The sequence below is a fragment of the Scardinius erythrophthalmus genome (assembly GCF_964197995.2).
Source record: "Scardinius erythrophthalmus genome assembly, chromosome: 24".
NCBI classification, from domain to species: Eukaryota; Metazoa; Chordata; class Actinopteri; order Cypriniformes; family Leuciscidae; genus Scardinius; species Scardinius erythrophthalmus.
In genome coordinates, this window is record NC_138244.1 from 8,545,666 (window position 1) to 8,566,838 (window position 21,173).

The 21,173-nt window shown below is 39.6% G+C and overlaps 1 protein-coding gene across 1 annotated transcript in view; it reads left to right on the plus strand.

Moving 5' to 3' along the window:
* Positions 1-424: 424 nt before the first annotated feature.
* Positions 425-21,173, plus strand: part of muc2.1 (mucin 2.1) — a gene marked incomplete at both ends in the record, with an annotated part of 39,193 nt that continues 18,444 nt past the window's right edge. The window contains 31 exons of the mRNA XM_081355370.1: positions 425-497; positions 1,624-1,885; positions 1,993-2,107; positions 3,222-3,312; positions 3,488-3,609; positions 3,731-3,956; positions 4,495-4,620; positions 5,150-5,264; positions 5,426-5,564; positions 5,706-5,819; positions 6,367-6,433; positions 6,533-6,670; positions 6,764-6,928; positions 7,467-7,561; positions 7,672-7,798; positions 8,670-8,925; positions 9,022-9,074; positions 9,596-9,696; positions 9,798-9,949; positions 10,397-10,535; positions 10,648-10,752; positions 11,101-11,280; positions 11,409-11,648; positions 11,734-11,890; positions 12,020-12,148; positions 14,514-14,582; positions 14,666-15,762; positions 15,809-16,212; positions 16,329-17,317; positions 17,408-20,819; positions 20,925-21,162. Coding sequence (XP_081211496.1) covers positions 425-497; positions 1,624-1,885; positions 1,993-2,107; positions 3,222-3,312; positions 3,488-3,609; positions 3,731-3,956; positions 4,495-4,620; positions 5,150-5,264; positions 5,426-5,564; positions 5,706-5,819; positions 6,367-6,433; positions 6,533-6,670; positions 6,764-6,928; positions 7,467-7,561; positions 7,672-7,798; positions 8,670-8,925; positions 9,022-9,074; positions 9,596-9,696; positions 9,798-9,949; positions 10,397-10,535; positions 10,648-10,752; positions 11,101-11,280; positions 11,409-11,648; positions 11,734-11,890; positions 12,020-12,148; positions 14,514-14,582; positions 14,666-15,762; positions 15,809-16,212; positions 16,329-17,317; positions 17,408-20,819; positions 20,925-21,162 — 9,696 coding nt within the window. The remainder of the gene's footprint in view (positions 498-1,623; positions 1,886-1,992; positions 2,108-3,221; positions 3,313-3,487; positions 3,610-3,730; positions 3,957-4,494; positions 4,621-5,149; positions 5,265-5,425; positions 5,565-5,705; positions 5,820-6,366; positions 6,434-6,532; positions 6,671-6,763; positions 6,929-7,466; positions 7,562-7,671; positions 7,799-8,669; positions 8,926-9,021; positions 9,075-9,595; positions 9,697-9,797; positions 9,950-10,396; positions 10,536-10,647; positions 10,753-11,100; positions 11,281-11,408; positions 11,649-11,733; positions 11,891-12,019; positions 12,149-14,513; positions 14,583-14,665; positions 15,763-15,808; positions 16,213-16,328; positions 17,318-17,407; positions 20,820-20,924; positions 21,163-21,173) is intronic.

Sequence of the window (21,173 nt, forward strand, 5' to 3'; positions counted from 1 at the left end):
ATTTTGCAGGTTTTAGTAGTGAATGTTAGTTTTACTAATCCTCCTCATACATGTACACAGAAGCTGTAAATTATTCACACCCTGCCGTAAATATGAAATTCATTACATAAATTTTCATCAAACATCGTTCAGAGAGGCCGATCTGCCACACACACACACACACACACACACACACACACACACACACACACACACACACACACACACACACACACACACACACACACACACACACACACACACACACACACACACACAATGCCATCACTGAACTTTTGTAATAAAGGTCAGCGTTTTTTTTTTTCTGTGACATGTGAAGGCTGGTAGACCCTCCCTGCAGGGTGGTAAATGAGAAATGATATAAAAGAGCGTATGAAAAGAAATCTAACACTACTCAAGCTGTAGACCTTTCTCACCTCCCACCATGGAGTGGAGAACATCTGCAGTCTGCATACTACTTCTGGCGCTTACCGGCATTCAGGTGCATTCAATGACCGGTAAGAGTTTAACTTTTCTTGAGTTCTTCAAGGCGGTGTCTCCTTATGTTATTAAAATGGTTTTAATTATTTTTATTAACATAATATTTGTTTAAATTACTTCCCAGTGTATATATATCTGTATTTTTGCAACAAAACAAATATCAGAAATGATTTAATTAATTCAGGTTCATTCAAAGAAGAGTAAGAGTTAACTTTTAGTTAAAAACCTCCAATACTTAAAATGGTTTTCGAGTAGGGTTTCCTTTTTTTTTTACGTTTAAGTTTAGAATAAGTTTGAGTTTCCTTATTCTTATTTCCTTATTATTTATTTTAATATTTTATTTCATTTAAAATAGTTTTAATTAAATCCTGTTCTTATGACTTTAATTATGTTACTGCAACTAAACAACGATCAGAAATGACTTAATCAAACTAAAAAAAGTTGAGTTACCATTTGGTGTCCTCTTAAAAAGACTTCTTTATTTCAGTTTATTTTTTTTAATTAATAAGTAGTATTGGCAGTCGATTTCTCATTTGTAAGCTTTTATACTCGAGATCCAATATCTGAAATGTGTTTTAAACTCAATTAAACCTGAAATTATCTTGTCAAATAGCATGATGCTGGGGTTGGAAACAGCATTAGTTTCAGCATCTGAAAAAAAAGGGAACCAACCACCTGATAACATTTGCAAACGTCTTAGTTTCATCACTTGAACCTGATACTATCAGCTCCATTGATGACTTGCTTTAGAGGTTACTAAATATTGTTAGTTGTAAAAATGTCAAAATTTCATTTACTTTCCTTCATGATAACTTGAAATTTGGCTTGATCATCTTTGTGAAATTTCGCAGGTTGCAATTTTATGTTTTTGCATAAATGTAAAAGTTAACAAATCAGGAATCCCTGAATTTGAATTAAGTTTACAAACAGAAAGCGTAATTGTAATTCAAATGAATGTTTAAGGACATTAAAATGGAAATAAAGTCATGTAACTACTATAAGCAGAAGCATATTCGTTCTCATACACTTAGATTATATCGTTGATCAACCTTTAAAAAGGCCACTTACATAATTTCTTATCTCTATATTAAAAACTCACGTTTCTTTAAATTGCAAATCTTTGTTTTCTCCCTTTTTTTGCAGTCTCTCCCAGTAACCATGTCAACAACATCTGCAGCATGTGGGGAAACTTCCACTTCAAGACGTTTGATGGGGACGTTTATCAGTTCCCAGGCATGTGCGAGTATAACCTGGTGTCTGACTGCCAAAGCCTCATTCGCCAGTTCACGGTTCATGTGAAGAGAACAGAACAGATCAATGACCCGAAGATCAGCAGGGTATCAGTTAGTATCAATGACATCGCCGTTGAGTTGACAGAGACACAGGTCATGATCAATGAAGAAAAGTAAGATTCTGGGGAACCCAACTGCTGCTTATTTGCTCCCACAGCAAAGGTTTTAAAATGTGTTCTGTTTTGTCAATTTTTCATTTGAATCTTTTTTCATTTTTCAGAGTAACACTGCCCGTGCATATCTCAGGGATCCTTGTAGAAGAAAACGCAGTTTACATCAGGCTCTATTCCAAAATGGGCATCACTGTCACATGGAACAAAGAGGATGCAGTTATGGTGAGGTTATGTGGCTCGATATGAGTTCAAAACAAATTTCACTATAGATTTTTATATGGATATTAGTCTGATTTAAGTTTTACAAACCTAAAATACACTAAACTCATTTCAAAACATTGACCTGAGTCTATTTTGAATGATTGATGAATAAAACTGGCTCATTCAGTACGAGTAATCTGTTATTGAATCAGACACTGCTGATGTATGTTTTTGATTTACTAAAAAGTTTGTTTTTGAAATCGTAAGACTTGGTGTACATGGCTGTTTTTTGGATAGAAAAAAAAAAAGTTTTTACTGTGCAATGCTCTACCATAGACTGTAAAAAGTGTCCTACGTGAGCGCCAGGCTTCTCTGTATGATGATTGGTTAAGCGCTCAAACAGGCGGGCCGCGGGCGACATAAATGATTGAGAGAACTTTTAGAGCATGCTGTAGATGGCGTTTTTGTATTTCGGAGACAAAATGTAAATGAAGCAGATGTTTAAGTGAGACATTACATTTTATGTTTATAACCATGTGTCATACCTAAATATTCGAATAATACAGTTTTTGATTCGGTAAATTATATTCGTAAAGCACTATTTTGAGTATTTATTACACAATATGACTGTTTAACTGAGGAAAAACTAGTTTAATCCACAGGAAACTGCCAGCAGACCTTTCAAGGGAGTGACTAACCAGTAAATGATTTAGCATATTGTGCAAACACTGCAACATGTGAAGTGAAATGCTATATAAGGCAATTTTCTGTTACACATTGAAAAATCTGCTTTTATATGCTTATGGACATGGTTATTACCAACAGTGAATTTCAGTCTGCAAGTTTGCAATATTCACTGGTGTATACCTACAAAAAGGAGTACCATGCAAATATTATGGTATATGTACAGTATGTGGTAATAATTTAGTAACATAGTATTATTAACTGAGGCTATCATTATACCTTGTTACTGGTCCCAAGGGCTTGCACTGGCTTTTTTTTTTACACAAGACTGAATACTAGTGATGTCTGTTCCATTTTCCAGTGTTTTTGATCAACTATCATTAGTACTGACTTGGCCAAAAATACCAAGTCAAATGATCTAACCAAGAAGTTTTGTGTGGTATTGTGTTAGGTGGAACTTGACTCCAAATATTCCAATCGCACTTGTGGACTGTGTGGCGATTTTAATGGAGTTCCAGTATATAATGAGTTCATTGAATCCGGTAAGTTACTTTTACAGTCTGATTTCTTACTTTAGTGCTTATAACTGACCCCCAATAATGATTACCAAATACAGTAATGACTAATCCTCACGCTTTCCTAATCTGATGAAAAATACAAGCGGTTTAAGAATATCTAAGAAGATCAAGTGTCTATATCTTACTATATTTAATACAGGACGGAGGGTTGGATATACAGAGTTTGGAAATAAGTACAGAGTTCCCAACCCAACTCATAACTGCGAAGATCCTTTTGAAAACATCGATGAGCAAAATGTGGTGGACCAATGTGAAAAATATGTAAGATACAGAAAAAAGTTTTTTATTCCAAATGAAACTATTAATCACTCCAGCTCAGAATTCCAGTTTTGTTAATTCGTACCTTTGAGATTCAAGATGTTCCATGTCCTTTTCACAACAGCGGGCAGATTGTGCAGACCTTTTGGAGGATGAAAAGTGGTCTTCTTGTAGCTGGGTTTTGAACCCTGAGCCATATATCAAGGCCTGTACAAATGATATCTGTTCACGTCAACCTGAAGACGAAGACAGAGACACCTCCGCACTCTGTGCGACTTTGTCTGAATATTCACGTCAGTGTTCGCATGCTGGAGGATCTCCGCCGAACTGGAGAACGCCAAAGTTCTGCGGTAAGAAATACCACGGTGGAAATAATAGGATTGTTCTGTCTTGAGTGTTTTCTTTGCTTTGTATCCTTTTGTATATAATCCTTTTTAATTGTTTACACAGCTACAGTAAGAGGAATCCAGGCAATTTTCCTCTTTGAATTAATGTTTAAAAAACGAATTTAAAATATAGATAGACACATTCAAAGATTGAAAGAATAGAATAAAAGTTCTGAAATTATAATTTTTGTAATCATTAAAAAAAAAAAAAAAAAAAAAAAAAAAACCACAGTGTCTATGCGAGTGTTGCGACATGACAAAAACAAATAGAACCTATTATAATCAGATGCTGTCTAGACTGGATGCGACAGGAGCTTGCGACGACAAATTCCAGACAGTAAACTGATGCTCCGTTTTATACGTACTTCCAGCACTCGCGATACTTCTGATACGAAGGACGCAGCGGTCACTTTGTCACATCCTGTGTAGACAGCCTCATGACAACTGTCACATCCAGCACTGACACAGTTTAAGTCTCTGTATGACTTGTATTCCCATGCAGCTGTGACGTGCCCCTACAATATGGTACATTCTGAAAGCGGCTCCCCCTGTATGGACACATGCTCACACAAAGACACAAACACACTGTGTGAGGAACACAACATCGATGGCTGCTTCTGCCCACCAGGTATTTATATAATATAAAAAAGTGTTTATTCATCTTGCTCAAAAGTTTGGGGTCAGAAAGATTATTTTTTTTTTACTTTTATTCAATAAGGATGCATTAAATTGATCAAAAGTGACAAGGCATTTATAATGTTACAAAATATTTCTATTTCAAATAAATGCTGTTCTTTTTAACTTTCTGTGCATTAAAGAATCCTGAAATGTTTTATCACGGTTTCTGCAAAAATATGAAGCAGGACAACTGTTTTCATTGATAATGATAAGAAATGTTTCTTGAGCAGCAAATCATCATATTAGAATGATTTCTGAAGGATCATGTAACACTGAAGAATGGAGTAATTTCACAATATTACTGTTTTTACTGTATTTTTAATTAAATAAAGAAGCCTTGGTGATTAATAAGACTTCTTTCAAAAACATTTAAAACATCTTAAAAAACCCAAACTTTTGACTACAAATGTATGTTGTTGTTGTTGTTTTTAAATAAAGAACCACATAAAGTTGATATTAATGCACTGTCTTTGTAATAGGAACTGTGTTTGATGACATTTCAAACACGGGCTGCATCCTAGCAGAAAAGTGTCAGTGCAAGCATGACCGCGTCTACAACACAGGAGAGGTTCTTCGCGAAGACGAGGAAGAATGGTAATGAAACGTATCTGTAATAGGAATATGAGGATAACTAAGTAAAATGTGTGTGTCTTGTATAAAAATGTATAATAAACTAGCAGAAGTGTGGTTTACCATCCTGGCATCTAAAGCTTGTTGTTTACTGTGTCTGTTTGTCATTATATTGTGTAATTCAGTATATGTGAGGAGGGAAACTGGATCTGTATGAGTATGCCTGGCCCTGGCCTGTGCGCAGTGGAGGAAGGATCTCACTTCACCACCTACGACGGGAACGAATTCACTTTCCATGGAGACTGCAACTATGTGCTCTCAAAAGTAAGCGTGTTGTAGTTACTAATTACATCTTCTGTTGTTGCATAGACATTTCTGATTTATTTTGTTTGTATCCATGCTTGCATCCATTAGGAATATGTGAAATCCTTATAAAAGTCAACTTTTGCATTTGTGTTTTTGTAGGACTGTGAGGAGTCCAAGTTCATCATATTGGCTCAGATTGTTCCTTGTTTTACTCAAGAAACGGACACCTGTTTGAAATCTGTTGTCGTGCTGTTTGACAACGACAAGAAAAATGTGTGTATAACGATCTACTTCCACAACAACAACAACAACACAAAAGTCTTGTATATTTGCCTTTATAGCAAACAGGTCATTTTAGGCAATATGAACAAGTAATGAGATGTAGCCTACATAATACACTAAAAGTTTTGGGATTTTTCAAAAAATGATTGAAAAAATATTTTGAAAGTTCAAAGTATTTAATGCTTACCAAGGCTGCATTTATTTGATCACAAATTCAGAAAAAAACAGTAAAATTGTTAAATAACTATTTTTCATTTTAATGTATTTTAAAATGTAATTTATTCCTGTAATGACAAAGCTGACTATTCAGTGTTCAGTGTCACATGATCCTTCAGAGATCATTCTAATAAGCTGATTTGGTATTCTCTGACGAATAGAAAGTTCACAAGAACAGCTTTAAACTAGATTTAAACTAAATATTTTGTCAAATTTTAAATTACTTTACTGTTACTGTTTCTTTACTGTTCATACTCCAAACACTTAAACAGAAATGTAGCTTGTGCAAAATAAAACTATGACTGTGTGCTTTCTTCTTCAGCCTCTGATTATTAAAGCTGATGGGACGGTACAACACAATGCAGAAGTTTCACTTCCTTACATGACAGGTGAGGAATAAGAAGCTCTTTTTGTTTCTGTGCTTTAAAGCCTGTGTGCTAAAGATATATATGAAATATTTTTCAAACTCTTTGACTCTTTTCCTCCAGCTGACTTCACAGTGTTCAAGCCGTCATCATTTTACATCATACTTCAGACCACCTTTGGGCTGGAAGTGCAGATACAGCTGGTGCCTCTTATGCAGGTGTACATCACTGTGGAACAAATCTTCAAGGGCAAGACTTGTGGTGAGAGCTCTGTCTTAAAAAGCAAGAAAAATCTGAACTAAGAAGTAAGTCCATCACGATGGCCAATGGTGCACCATTTGTGTGTTTGTACAGGTCTCTGTGGAAATTTTAACAAAGTGCTGTCTGATGACCTGAAGACTCCTCAGGGAGTGGTGGAGGGTACAGCTGTTTCCTTCGCAAACGCCTGGAAGGCCCTTTCCAACTGCCCCGACCGTTCTGAGAGGATGGACGACCCCTGTTCCTACAACACTGACAGCGGTGAGAGACTTTTTGCATCCTAAGTCAGTATGGTAATCAAAACCGAACAGATGTTTTAGTTTTTGGCAGCGTATCCGAGGCACGAGCTGTACAGGCTCCGCCCTCTTATGGAAAGTGGGGCAGGGAGCAGCAGCTAATTTGCATTTAAAGATACATGTACGGATACAGCATGTTTTTCCTTCCCCTCAAAAATGGAATAATACGTGGAATAATAAATGATCTGTGGGGTATTTTGAGTTCAAACTTTACAGACACAATCTGGGGACATCTGAGACTTAAAAAAAGGGTAAACTTGTAAAAAGGGGCAAAATAGGTTCCCTTTAATTTAAAGGTGCATAGGAGCACCACTGTGCATTTTCATGTGACTGAAAACCACACTTATACATACTGTATATAAATATACTTCTGATATAGTATACTTCCAGTACTTTTGTATCAGCAAGTATTGCCACTTAACATCAGTTGGTGCAACTTTTAAGTTACTATACTGTATATGCATTTTGTTGTTAAGTAAAAGTTTTGCATTAAATACCTTTAGAGCACTTTGCTGAGCACTGGTGTTCCAAGATGAAGGACAAGGAGAGCCTCTTTGCCAAATGTCACACCACTGTCAATCCAGACAGCTACTACAAAGTATGATCTGAAACAGGAAACCTTGAGAACTGTACAATTTTCCTTATTGAAATGAATGTTACCCATCCTCTCATAATAAGCAGTGACACAACATGTCTATGTGTTTTCAGAGATGCAAATACTCCACCTGTACCTGTGAGAAGAGTGAGGACTGTCTGTGTGCGGTGTTCTCCTCATACGCCCGGGCCTGTGCAGCTAAAGGAGTATTCCTCCAAGGCTGGCGAGGAATTGTGTGTGGTAAGAAGGCTGAAAGCTGTTTATTTGGCAGACTGATGATGGGTTTTCAAACCAGGTTGTGGTCTGTGGAAAATTTCTTAAGTCTATTTAAAAAGTAAATTACTGTCATTGTTTTCTATAGACCATGTGATTATTGTGATTATTTAAGGACAATTCACATTGCACCGACAGACGGCAACAGAGACTTTCGTCGGGTTTTGTCAGATGTGTTCGGCGTTGATTGTCTCTCGTTTTCGCGGATTGAATCGTTATGTTAAAAAGGCATTTGCCGGATCGTGGAATGTCTCTAATCTGACGATTGATGCCATCTGTCGGTGCAGTGTGAATTGTTTTTTCACACTAACAAAGAAATCTATATAATTTTGTGAGGAAAAATGCTCATCCCTCATTCCTTGCAGTGTACAATAGTTTGTATTTGGAACATATTTCTTAGGAGTTTTTCCTTGGCACTATTTTCTGTAAAACTGCTTGATAGCAAAGTTTATTATAAAAACGTCATATAAAATACATTTGAATTAGGTTTGCATCTAACATTAAAAGTAAAGTAAATATTTTCCAGATATTATTTTAATAATTCTTTTGGTTTAGTTTTAGTACAATGATAATATGAAAGCTGTTTATTTAATTTTGAAAACAACATGGCTTCAATAATATATATTATGTGAAAAATGGTGAGCATTGTAAGGATATAAAATATATCTATAGATGCTTTTATAGTTTAGGAAGGGCATCCTTCATATGTCCTTAATCATATTTGGATGTCTTTGAAAAAGTTTGTAAACCCCTTATTTAAGCTAGTAGATTAGAAGAATGCTTGCCATTTTGCTACATGCACTTTTACAATGCATTCCCTTCAAACTGATCCCCACAGAGAAGTATGCAGAGAACTGCCCGGCATCGCAGAACTACTCCTATCAGCTGCAGAGCTGCCAGCGTACCTGTCTGTCTCTCGCCTCTGAGCGCCAAAGCTGCAGCGACGACTTTGTGCCTGTTGATGGATGTGCATGTCCAGATGGACTCTACCAGGATGAGAATGGTCTGTGTGTACCTATGGAAAAATGTTCATGTTACCACAACGGACAGAAAATCCTACCCGGCAAATCTGTCAACATTAGGGATGAACACTGGTAAGTGGATGATAGTATTATTATTAGTGCCCTAGAACTTTACAAACTATAAATGTAATAGGCAGTTTGACAGTTTGATCTTATTTCTCTGTCCAGTGTTTGCATCAATGGAAAGTTCCGCTGTCGTTCCTGGAGAACCCAAATTCTTGGTATTAAAAATGACTTTCATCTACTGCATGTTAAATAAGTATGCTTTTGGTTTACATGGACTACTATCACCAATACAGGGCTATCATGGCATCTGTTAGTAAGGCTTTATAGAGTTATCTAGTCAAATGTGAAACTGGAATTAACTGACTAACCAAGGTTTTGAAAACCAACAAACAGTAAACAGTGGTCAACTGATATGGGTTATTTTTATTGGCCATTGCCAATATGTTAGAGAAATGATATAAATGATGATACGCAAGTTAACTTAAAGATTGTAAATAACAATGCTGCAATACAATTAATTTTACATAATAATAAATACAAATGTAACAATCATAAATGATTTCATATATTTACAAAAAATTAAACCAATTTGAAATTTTCAAAATCTTTTTGTTGTATCAGTCTAGCACTAATAGTACATTATAGTAAATTGCTCAACATAAAGGTTCTTTAAATATGGTTTCTGATATAAAAAGTACATGAATGGTGCATCATCTGTGTCTGATGTCTTTTGCAGGATGTTCCTCTCCAAAGATTTTCTTCAACTGCAGTACAGCAGGTCAAGATGAACATGGATTGGAGTGTGCACAGACTTGTTCGCAACAGGAAGTTGACTGTGTGAGTCCATAGTTTCCAGCATCTCTTCTCTTTCTTTCCCAAAGTCGATCGCTTGATTTTGCTGGTGGTCTTATTTTTGTGTTTTCCTCCCTTCTTTCCAGTTCTCTCTGGACTGTCAATCTGGCTGCCAGTGTCCTTTAGGTCTATTGGATGATGGCAGAGGACACTGTGTTAAACCGGATAACTGCCCATGTAAACATGATGGACAGTTTTATGCACCAGGATCTGAGATAACCGTAGATTGCAATAAGTGGTGTGTAAAGCCAGGGTTATTTTAGTTTAATTTATATAATATTATATATTTTTATTAATATTTAGAATTAGTTTTAATTGATGTATTTTTCATTTTAGTTAAAGGTTTGTGCATTTTTGGGTTTGTGTTTTTATCATTTTATTTGTTTTTGTTTATCTATATAGTTTTTATTCAATTTTATTTATTTTAGTACTAAACTAGTTAAACTATATGGAAATTAGAAATGTTGCAACTAGCTGGAATAAAAAGTAATTTTTAAAATATTTGTTATTTATTTATTCTTTTAGTTAATGATAGTAAGCCTGCGTAAAACACCCATTGACACATCAAAGTTAAATTGCTATAAAAAACCTGAACAATGAGTTAATACACTAATTAGCTTTTTATGATCTATTAGTATTATACTGTAGAATGACATAAGATTTAATTCTACCTCTATATTTGCAGCACTTGTCGACAGGGAAAATGGAAATGTACAAATAATAAGTGTCCAGGCATATGCACCATATACGGCAGCGGACACTATAAAACTTTCGATCAGCAAAGATTTGGCTTCAGGGGAGACTGCAGTTATATTGCTGCTCAGGTATGATCTATGGGTGGACACAACAGCATTTGGTCACAGACTTCATGAAAATAAAGTTACAAATAAACCTCTTCCTTCAGGAGGTAAAAGGTCACGCTTTCTTGTTTTACAGAATAAGTGTGGAAATAAAACTGGCAATTTTCACGTGATTACCGAAAACATGCCTTGTGGAACAACAGGAACCACTTGTTCAAAGGCTGTAGGGATACTTTTGGGGGTAAGGCTGCAGGCATAGGTCTCATGCTCATTCAGAGTAAAATAAAAGATGTTTCTAAAGGGTCATTAAATACTAACACAAGCTGTTCAGCATGTTAACATTTTTACATATGGTATAAGATAATGACACGCATCAATTTTTCATTTAAAAGGCCTATAAAGTATTTTTGCCCTATTTTCTTTAACATTTGAAAGCAATATCGAGTGAATGTCAGTCACTGGATGCAATATCTGTTTTCAGAACTGACCTGTGCTGAAATGGGGTGTTTCATGACTCTTTAATTTTATCTATCATACAGTGTCATTTTTGTTTCTTTTTTTCTAACTTCTCTCACACACTCACACACAGAGGACTTGGCTACTGCTTTCTGATGGGACTGTGACAGCCACTGATACTGGAAGTGGTCCAAAGATCAAGTACAATGAGAGAAACGTTGGGATGTACCTTGTCATTGATGCTGACATCGGACTGACCATTTTGTGGGACCGCAAAACCACCGTCCGCATCATTCTGCAACCTCAGCACAGGGTGAGTTGAAGTCATGAATCATGTTCTGCAGTTTTTCATATTTTGCACTGACATTTCCAGACAATTATATAGGGCCCTCAATATAATTTATTTGTAGCGCAACCTCTGTGCTTCTTATATTTTTGCAGGGAGACGTTTGTGGCTTGTGTGGAAATTTCAATGGAAATGCAAAAGATGACTTTACTACTCAAGGAAATTTGCCAACTACAAATGTATTGGAGTTTGTGGACAGCTGGAAAGTGTTAAGCACCTGTCCTGATGCAAAACCAGACTTTGACCCCTGCTTTGATACCCCCAATCGAGAGACATGGGCAAAAATACAATGTAGCATCATAAAGGAAGTTACATTCAAAGACTGCCATAACAAGGTACAGATGGAAAGCATTTTGAGTTAATAAATTGAAGTTTCCTGTAATCTGGTATATAAGAATCCAACATAACATGCTCCCACAGGTGGATCCAAACCCATATTATGAGAACTGTGTCAAGGACTCGTGCTCGTGTGATGCAGGTGGAGATTGTGAGTGCTTCTGTACAGCTGTGGCAGCTTACGCTCAAGCCTGCAATGATGCGGGTGTTTGTGTCGTTTGGAGAACACCTGAGATCTGCCGTAAGCATCTTTAATTCTAGTGCACATCTTAAATCTGTAACCTTTCTTTGAACAATGCATTGCCATTTTATTGCATTTCATTTAGTCTGTTTGTACATGTTCATACTTATATTCATGTTCCTCTGTTAGCTGTGTACTGTGACTACTACAATGAACCAGGAGAATGCACATGGCACTACAGTCCTTGTCATACACCTTGCTACAAAACCTGTCTCAACCCTGATGGCATCTGCAATAACACTTTACCCAACCTGGAAGGTGAGTGCACACTAGTTTGCATTTCTGAAGACTGAGTGTACACACATTGGATATCTCTATGCCTTAGCAGCGTATATTTAGTGCTAAACTGGGATTAGAAATGGTTCAAGGAATAAAAGAATAAAAACATGTTTGGTGGAAAGTAATAGAAATTTTGTTTTTGTAAAGGTATTATTTCTAATTGCTAGTAACTAACAGGGCTGGAAATGGCTGGGACTCTAATTTAGAAAAAAATATTTATTACTTTTAATGACCTTTCAGATGTACAGTGCTATGCATAAGTGAAGTTATGCATAAGTGGGGGGCTTCATTGGCACCATTTATTTTCAAGCATGTTAATGGCATATTTTTATGAATGAAGACCAGTATCACTGATATAGCTACTTATGTCTCGATGAAAATTTATCTTTCCAAAATTTGAAACATTTATTAGGCTTTTAATTTAAGTGAATTTAAAACAATCCTCACTTAAACCCATAATAAATGTCATATTTACCTGTACCTTACCTGTCTAACCGATGTGAATTATATAGAAATTTACTGTTTATAAAACAGTCCACACTGCATAAATTATAAATGAAAAATAGATTAATCCTTAAGCGTTGAGCAGTTAGTAATTTTCTCTGTTCCCATTGTTCTTTGGTTAACTTTACTAACAGAGAGAATTGCTGTCACTTTAATACCCGCCGCTGCTGACAGGATCTCATTTTCTACTCTTTACTTCCATTTAAGATTGTATTTAACTCATTTGACTGTTGTGAAGATACTCGATAAAACTGACATTTTGGCATAAATGTGTGTGTTATGGTTCGTTCAAGCGCGAAAGAGAACTCGATGGCGCGCTGTCGACTGCGATACTGGCGCGCGTCTTTCTGTGTGTGTGTGAGTTTCAGGAGGACATTCACTGACATGTTCTCTTTTGTCTTCTCGCGCATTGATAGTTTAAAACATTTGCGTGAAGGAGAGCATGATCATATAACCCAAAGGATGACAGAAAGAACGGACGCTGCGATAAATATTTTAACACCTTAAGGCCCTTTCACACCGGATGCGTAACGAAAAAGCGAATAGTTCGTGTGTGAATAGTTTGCATCAAAACCCATCACATGAGCCGCGTAAACACGGTCTCTATCTCTATCTTTGACGATTAGCTTTCTATCCCAAATGTAGTTTAGCCTGCTGGCCTACACAGCACAGGACTATACAACAACTAAAACTATCACACAACATACTCACAGTCGTGATAACCGAGTTGGTTGGCAATGCTACGCCACACAATCATTGTCCTTGTAGTATATGATTGGCTGAAGTCTTTTCTGTCGCCGCAAAAGGAAAAAAAAATCGACATCAAAACCGAAAAAACCGCAGCACATTCGCATTCGGTGTGAAAGCACTCATTACATAAACAGCTGATCAAAAAATAAAACCATTGCGCGAATTATTCGTGCGTAAAAATCGCGTCCAGTGTGAAAGGGCCTTTAAAGCTGGACAAAAATTAATCTCATGCGTTTACATTGACAGCACTAACGTTAGGCTACTTGTCATACATTACTGACAGAAAATGCTGCGGTTTAAAGTGGACTCGTTTTCATGGTAGCCCTACACAGAATATTTAATTAAATATTAAAATTAAATATTTAGCCAAGTCTGAAGTTACCAAGCAGCAGTGTAATAACGTTAGCTCAGTTATCAACAGGTGTAGACAGAAAATATGATTATCCTGACCTGAGCTAATTTACTGAATCAACCAACTCACATCTCCTTTCTTTCTTTTCATCCACAATGACATTAAAGTCACCTGTTGTTGTTTCTGGCGTTTCATCGCTGTCTGTGCCCCATTTGAGTGGGGGTGGGGGGACAACGGGATTTTGGAAAGTGTCCCCATAGGAAATTACGCCCGTGGGTAGGACATCATCCCTAAGCTTCATGAACTAGCGCTTCTTTCACCGACAACGCTAACGTGACATATAAATCTCAATCACACTGTGTTGCCAGGCCCCGCCCTGCTCTGCTTCTGATAGGCTTGTAACGTTAGTAGAGCTGCGTTCCTTTCATATGATTGGTAGGTGAAATCAATTGACTCGAAAATATTAAACCACATGTAAGTTCCAATTTTTCTTTTTTTTTTTTTTTTCCTCACGGCCGCATGCCGGAGATCCGGCACGGTGCCGGAATACTTTAAGCCCTGTGTACTGGTAGACATCTTATTTATAAACTGGGGCAGCATTTTTCATGTTTAAAATTTTTGAACTTTAGAAAAGTTTGTGTACTCTTATGAAATATAGTTTCTCATTTTGCATTGCATTTTCACAAAATAGCAGTGGAATGATTAGTTTCTAATCCCAGAGGATAATCTTTTTTTCAGGATGTTATCCAGAATGTCCAGAGGATAAGCCTATTTATGATGAAAAAAACCAGATCTGTGTGGATGAATGTTTTACACCAACAACAACACCAGAACCTACCACAACAACACCAGAACCTCCCACAACAACTACCACAACAACTACCACAAAGCCTCCTACAACAACACCAGAACCCCCCACAACAACTACCACAAAGCCTCCTACAACAACACCAGAACCTCCCACAACAACTACCACAAAGCCTCCTACAACAACACCAGAACCTCCCACAACTACCACAAAGCCTCCTACAACAACACCAGAACCCCCCACAACAACTACCACAAAGCCTCCTACAACAACACCAGAACCTCCCACAACAACTACCACAAAGCCTCCTACAACAACACCAGAAACACCAGAACCTCCCACAACAACAACCACAAAGCCTCCTACAACAACACCAGAACCTCCCACAACAACTACCACAAAGCCTCCTACAACAACACCAGAACCTCCCACAACAACTACCACAAAGCCTCCTACAACAACACCAGAACCTCCCACAACAACTACCACAAAGCCTCCTACAACAACACCAGAACCTCCCACAACAACAACCACAAAGCCTCCTACAACAACACCAGAACCTCCCACAACAACTACCACAAAGCCTCCTACAACAACACCAGAACCCCCCACAACAACTACCACAAAGCCTCCTACAACAACACCAGAACCTCCCACAACAACTACCACAAAGCCTCCTACAACAACACCAGAACCTCCCACAACAACAACAACCACAAAGCCTCCTACAACAACACCAGAACCTCCCACAACAACTACCACAAAGCCTACTACAACAACACCAGAAACACCAGAACCTCCCACAACAACAACCACAAAGCCTCCTACAACAACACCAGAACCTCCCACAACAACTACCACAAAGCCTCCTACAACAACACCAGAACCTCCCACAACAACTACCACAAAGCCTCCTACAACAACACCAGAACCTCCCACAACAACTACCACAAAGCCTCCTACAACAACACCAGAACCTCCCACAACAACTACCACAAAGCCTCCTACAACAACACCAGAACCTCCCACAACAACAACCACAAAGCCTCCTACAACAACACCAGAACCTCCCACAACAACTACCACAAAGCCTCCTACAACAACACCAGAACCTCCCACAACAACTACCACAAAGCCTCCTACAACAACACCAGAACCCCCCACAACAACTACCACAAAGCCTCCTACAACAACACCAGAACCTACCACAACAACTACCACAAAGCCTCCTACAACAACACCAGAACCTTCCACAACAACAACAACCACAAAGCCTCCTACAACAACACCAGAACCTCCCACAACAACTACCACAAAGCCTCCTACAACAACACCAGAACCCCCCACAACAACTACCACAAAGCCTCCTACAACAACACCAGAACCCACCACATTTTCATCAACAACAGCTAAGACTACGACAGAATGTCTCCCCACATGTGAGTGGTCTGAATGGTTTAATGTATATAATCCTGATTTAGGAGGAGGGGATGACTTGGAGACTTATGAAAATATAGCAGGAAGTGGAAAAACGATCTGTGAACAGCCAGAAGATATTGAATGTAGGGCTGTGGGCCAACCTAACATGACCTTTGAAGAATATATTCATGATACAAAACAAGTTGCCCAGTGCAATGTTTCATATGGATTAATTTGTAAGAAAGAACAACAGAATGTCCGCCCCTATAAATGTTTTGACTATAAAATACGGGTTTACTGCTGTGTCATTTGTACAACAACAACAGTATTTACTACATCACCTCCTACAACAACTACCACAAAGCCTCCTACAACAACACCAGAACCTACCACAACAACTACCACAAAACCTCCTACAACAACACCAGAACCGCCCACAACAACTACCACAAAGCCTCCTACAACAACACCAGAACCTACCACAACAACTACCACAAAGCCACCTACAACAACAACAGAACCTCCCACAACAACTACCACAAAGCCTCCTACAACAACACCAGAAACACCAGAACCTACCACAAAAACTACCACAAAACCTCCTACAACAACACCAGAACCTACCACAACTACCACAAAGCCTCCTACAACAACACCAGAACCTACCACAACAACTACCACAAAGCCTCCTACAACAACACCAGAACCCCCCACAACAACTACCACAAAGCCTCCTACAACAACACCAGAACCTCCCACAACAACTACCACAAAGCCTCCTACAACAACACCAGAACCTTCCACAACAACAACAACCAGAAAGCCTCCTACAACAACACCAGAACCTCCCACAACAACAACCACAAAGCCTCCTACAACAACACCAGAACCCCCCACAACAACTACCACAAAGCCTCCTACAACAACACCAGAACCTCACACAACAACTACCACAAAGCCTCCTACAACAACACCAGAACCTCCCACAACAACAACCACAAAGCCTCCTACAACAACACCAGAACCCCCCACAACAACTACCACAAAGCCTCCTACAACAACACCAGAACCTCCCACAACAACTACCACAAAGCCTCCTACAACAACACCAGAAACACCAGAACCTACCACAACAACTACCACAAAGCCTCCTACAACAACACCAGAAACACCAGAACCTACCACAACAACTACCACAAAGCCTCCTACAACAACACCAGAAACACCAGAACCTACCACAACATCTACCACAAAGCCTCCTACAACAACACCAGAAACACCAGAACCTACCACAACAACTACCACAGAGTTTCCTGTTAGTACTGAAGAAACAAAAACTACTATTACAGGAAAACCTGTAGTTGTAGAATCTACCACATCATCTACACCGACAACTATCACAAAGCCTCCTACAACAACACCAGAACCTACCACAACAACTACCACAAAGCCTCCTACAACAACACCAGAACCTACCACAACAACTACCACAAAGCCTCCTACAACAACACCAGAACCTACCACAACAACTACCACAAAGCCTCCTACAACAACACCAGAACCTACCACAACAACTACCACAAAGCCTCCTACAACAACACCAGAAACACCAGAACCTACCACAACAACTACCACAAAGCCTCCTACAACAACACCAGAACCTACCACAACTACCACAAAGCCTCCTACAACAACACCAGAACCTACCACAACAACTACCACAAAGCCTCCTACAACAACACCAGAACCTACCACAACAGCTACCACAAAGCCTCCTACAACAACACCAGAACCTACCACAACAACTACCACAAAGCCTCCTACAACAACACCAGAAACACCAGAACCTACAACAACTACCACAAAGCCTCCTACAACAACACCAGAACCTACCACAACAACTACCACAAAGCCTCCTACAACAACACCAGAACCTACCACAACAACTATCACAAAGTCTCCTACAACAACACCAGAACATACCACAACAACTACCACAAAGCCTCCTACAACAACACCAGAAACACCAGAACCTACCACAACAACTACCACAAAGCCTCCTACAACAACACCAGAACCTCCCACAACAACTACCACAAAGCCTCCTACAACAACACCAGAAACACCAGAACCTACCACAACAACTACCACAAAGCCTCCTACAACAACACCCGAACCTACCACAACAACTACCACAAAGCCTCCTACAACAACACCAGAACCTCCCACAACAACTACCACAAAGCCTCCTACAACAACACCAGAAACACCAGAACCTACCACAACAACTACCACAAAGCCTCCTACAACAACACCAGAAACACCAGAACCTACCACAACTACCACAAAGCCTCCTACAACAACTCCAGAAACACCAGAACCTACCACAACAACTACCACAAAGCCTCCTACAACAACACCCGAACCTACCACAACAACTACCACAAAGCCTCCTACAACAACACCAGAAACACCAGAACCTACCACAACAACTACCACAAAGCCTCCTACAACAACACCAGAAACACCAGAACCTACCACAACTACCACAAAGCCTCCTACAACAACACCAGAACCTACCACAACAACTACCACAAAGCCTCCTACAACAACACCAGAACCTACCACAACAACTACCACAAAGCCTCCTACAACAACACCAGAAACACCAGAACCTACCACAACTACCACAAAGCCTCCTACAACAACACCAGAACCTACCACAACAACTACCACAAAGCCTCCTACAACAACACCAGAACCTACCACAACAACTATCACAAAGTCTCCTACAACAACACCAGAACATACCACAACAACTACCACAAAGCCTCCTACAACAACACCAGAAACACCAGAACCTACCACAACAACTACCACAAAGCCTCCTACAACAACACCAGAACCTCCCACAACAACTACCACAAAGCCTCCTACAACAACACCAGAAACACCAGAACCTACCACAACAACTACCACAAAGCCTCCTACAACAACACCCGAACCTACCACAACAACTACCACAAAGCCTCCTACAACAACACCAGAACCTCCCACAACAACTACCACAAAGCCTCCTACAACAACACCAGAAACACCAGAACCTACCACAACAACTACCACAAAGCCTCCTACAACAACACCAGAAACACCAGAACCTACCACAACTACCACAAAGCCTCCTACAACAACTCCAGAAACACCAGAACCTACCACAACAACTACCACAAAGCCTCCTACAACAACACCCGAACCTACCACAACAACTACCACAAAGCCTCCTACAACAACACCAGAAACACCAGAACCTACCACAACAACTACCACAAAGCCTCCTACAACAACACCAGAAACACCAGAACCTACCACAACTACCACAAAGCCTCCTACAACAACACCAGAAACACCAGAACCTACCACAACTACCACAAAGCCTCCTACAACAACACCCGAACCTACCACAACAACTACCACAAAGCCTCCTACAACAACACCAGAAACACCAGAACCTACCACAACTACCACAAAGCCTCCTACAACAACACCAGAAACACCAGAACCTACCACAACAACTACCACAAAGCCTCCTACAACAACACCAGAAACACCAGAACCTACCACAACTACCACAAAGCCTCCTACAACAACACCAGAAACACCAGAACCTACCACAACTACCACAAAGCCTCCTACAACAACACCAGAACCTACCACAACAACTACCACAAAGCCTCCTACAACAACACCAGAAACACCAGAACCTACCACAACTACCACAAAGCCTCCTACAACAACACCAGAAACACCAGAACCTACCACAACAACTACCACAAAGCCTCCTACAACAACACCCGAACCTACCACAACAACTGCCACAAAGCCTCCTACAACAACACCAGAAACACCAGAACCTACCACAACAACTACCACAAAGCCTCCTACAACAACACCAGAAGCACCAAAACCTACCACAACAACTACCACAAAGCCTCCTACAACAACACCAGAACCTACCACAACAACTACCACAAAGCCTCCTACAACAACACCAGAACCTACCACAACAACTACCACAAAGCCTCCTACAACAACAGAAACACCAGAACCTACCACAACAACTACCACAAAGCCTCCTACAACAACACCAGAACCTACAACAACAACTACCACAAAGCCTCCTACAACAACACCAGAACCTACCACAACAACTACCACAAAGCCTCCTACAACAACACCAGAAACACCAGAACCTACCACAACAACTACCACAAAGCCTCCTACAACAACACCAGAAACACCAGAACCTACCACAACTACCACAAAGCCTCCTACAACAACACCAGAACCTCCCACAACATCTACCACAAAGCCTCCTACAACAACACCAGAAACACCAGAACCTACCACAACAACTACCACAAAACCTCCTACAACAACACCAGAACCTACCACAATAACTACCACAAAGCCTCCTACAACAACACCAGAACCTACCACAACAACTACCACAAAGCCTCCTACAACAACACCAGAAACACCAGAACCTACCACAACTACCACAAAGCCTCCTACAACAACACCAGAACCTCCCACAACATCTACCACAAAGCCTCCTACAACAACACCAGAAACACCAGAACCTACCACAACAACTACCACAAAGCCTCCTACAACAACACCAGAACCTACCACAACAACTACCACAAAGCCTCCTACAACAACACCAGAACCTCCCACAACATCTACCACAAAGCCTCCTACAACAACACCAGAAACACCAGAACCTACCACAACAACTACCACAGAGTTTCCTCTTGGTACTGAAGAAACAAAAACTACTATTACAGGAAAACCTGTAGTTGTAGAATCTACCACATCATCTACACCGACAACTATCACAAATTCTCCTACAACAACACCAGGACCTACCACATCATCTACCCCTACACCCACTACCACAAAGTCTACTACAACACCAGAACCTCCCACAACAACACCAGGACCTACCACATCATCCACCCCTACACCAACAACTACCACAAAGCCTCCTACAACAACACCAGGACCTACCACATCATCTACCCCTACACCGACTACCACAAAGTTTACTACAACACCAGGACCTACCACATCATCTACCCCTACACCGACTACCACAAAGTTTACTACAA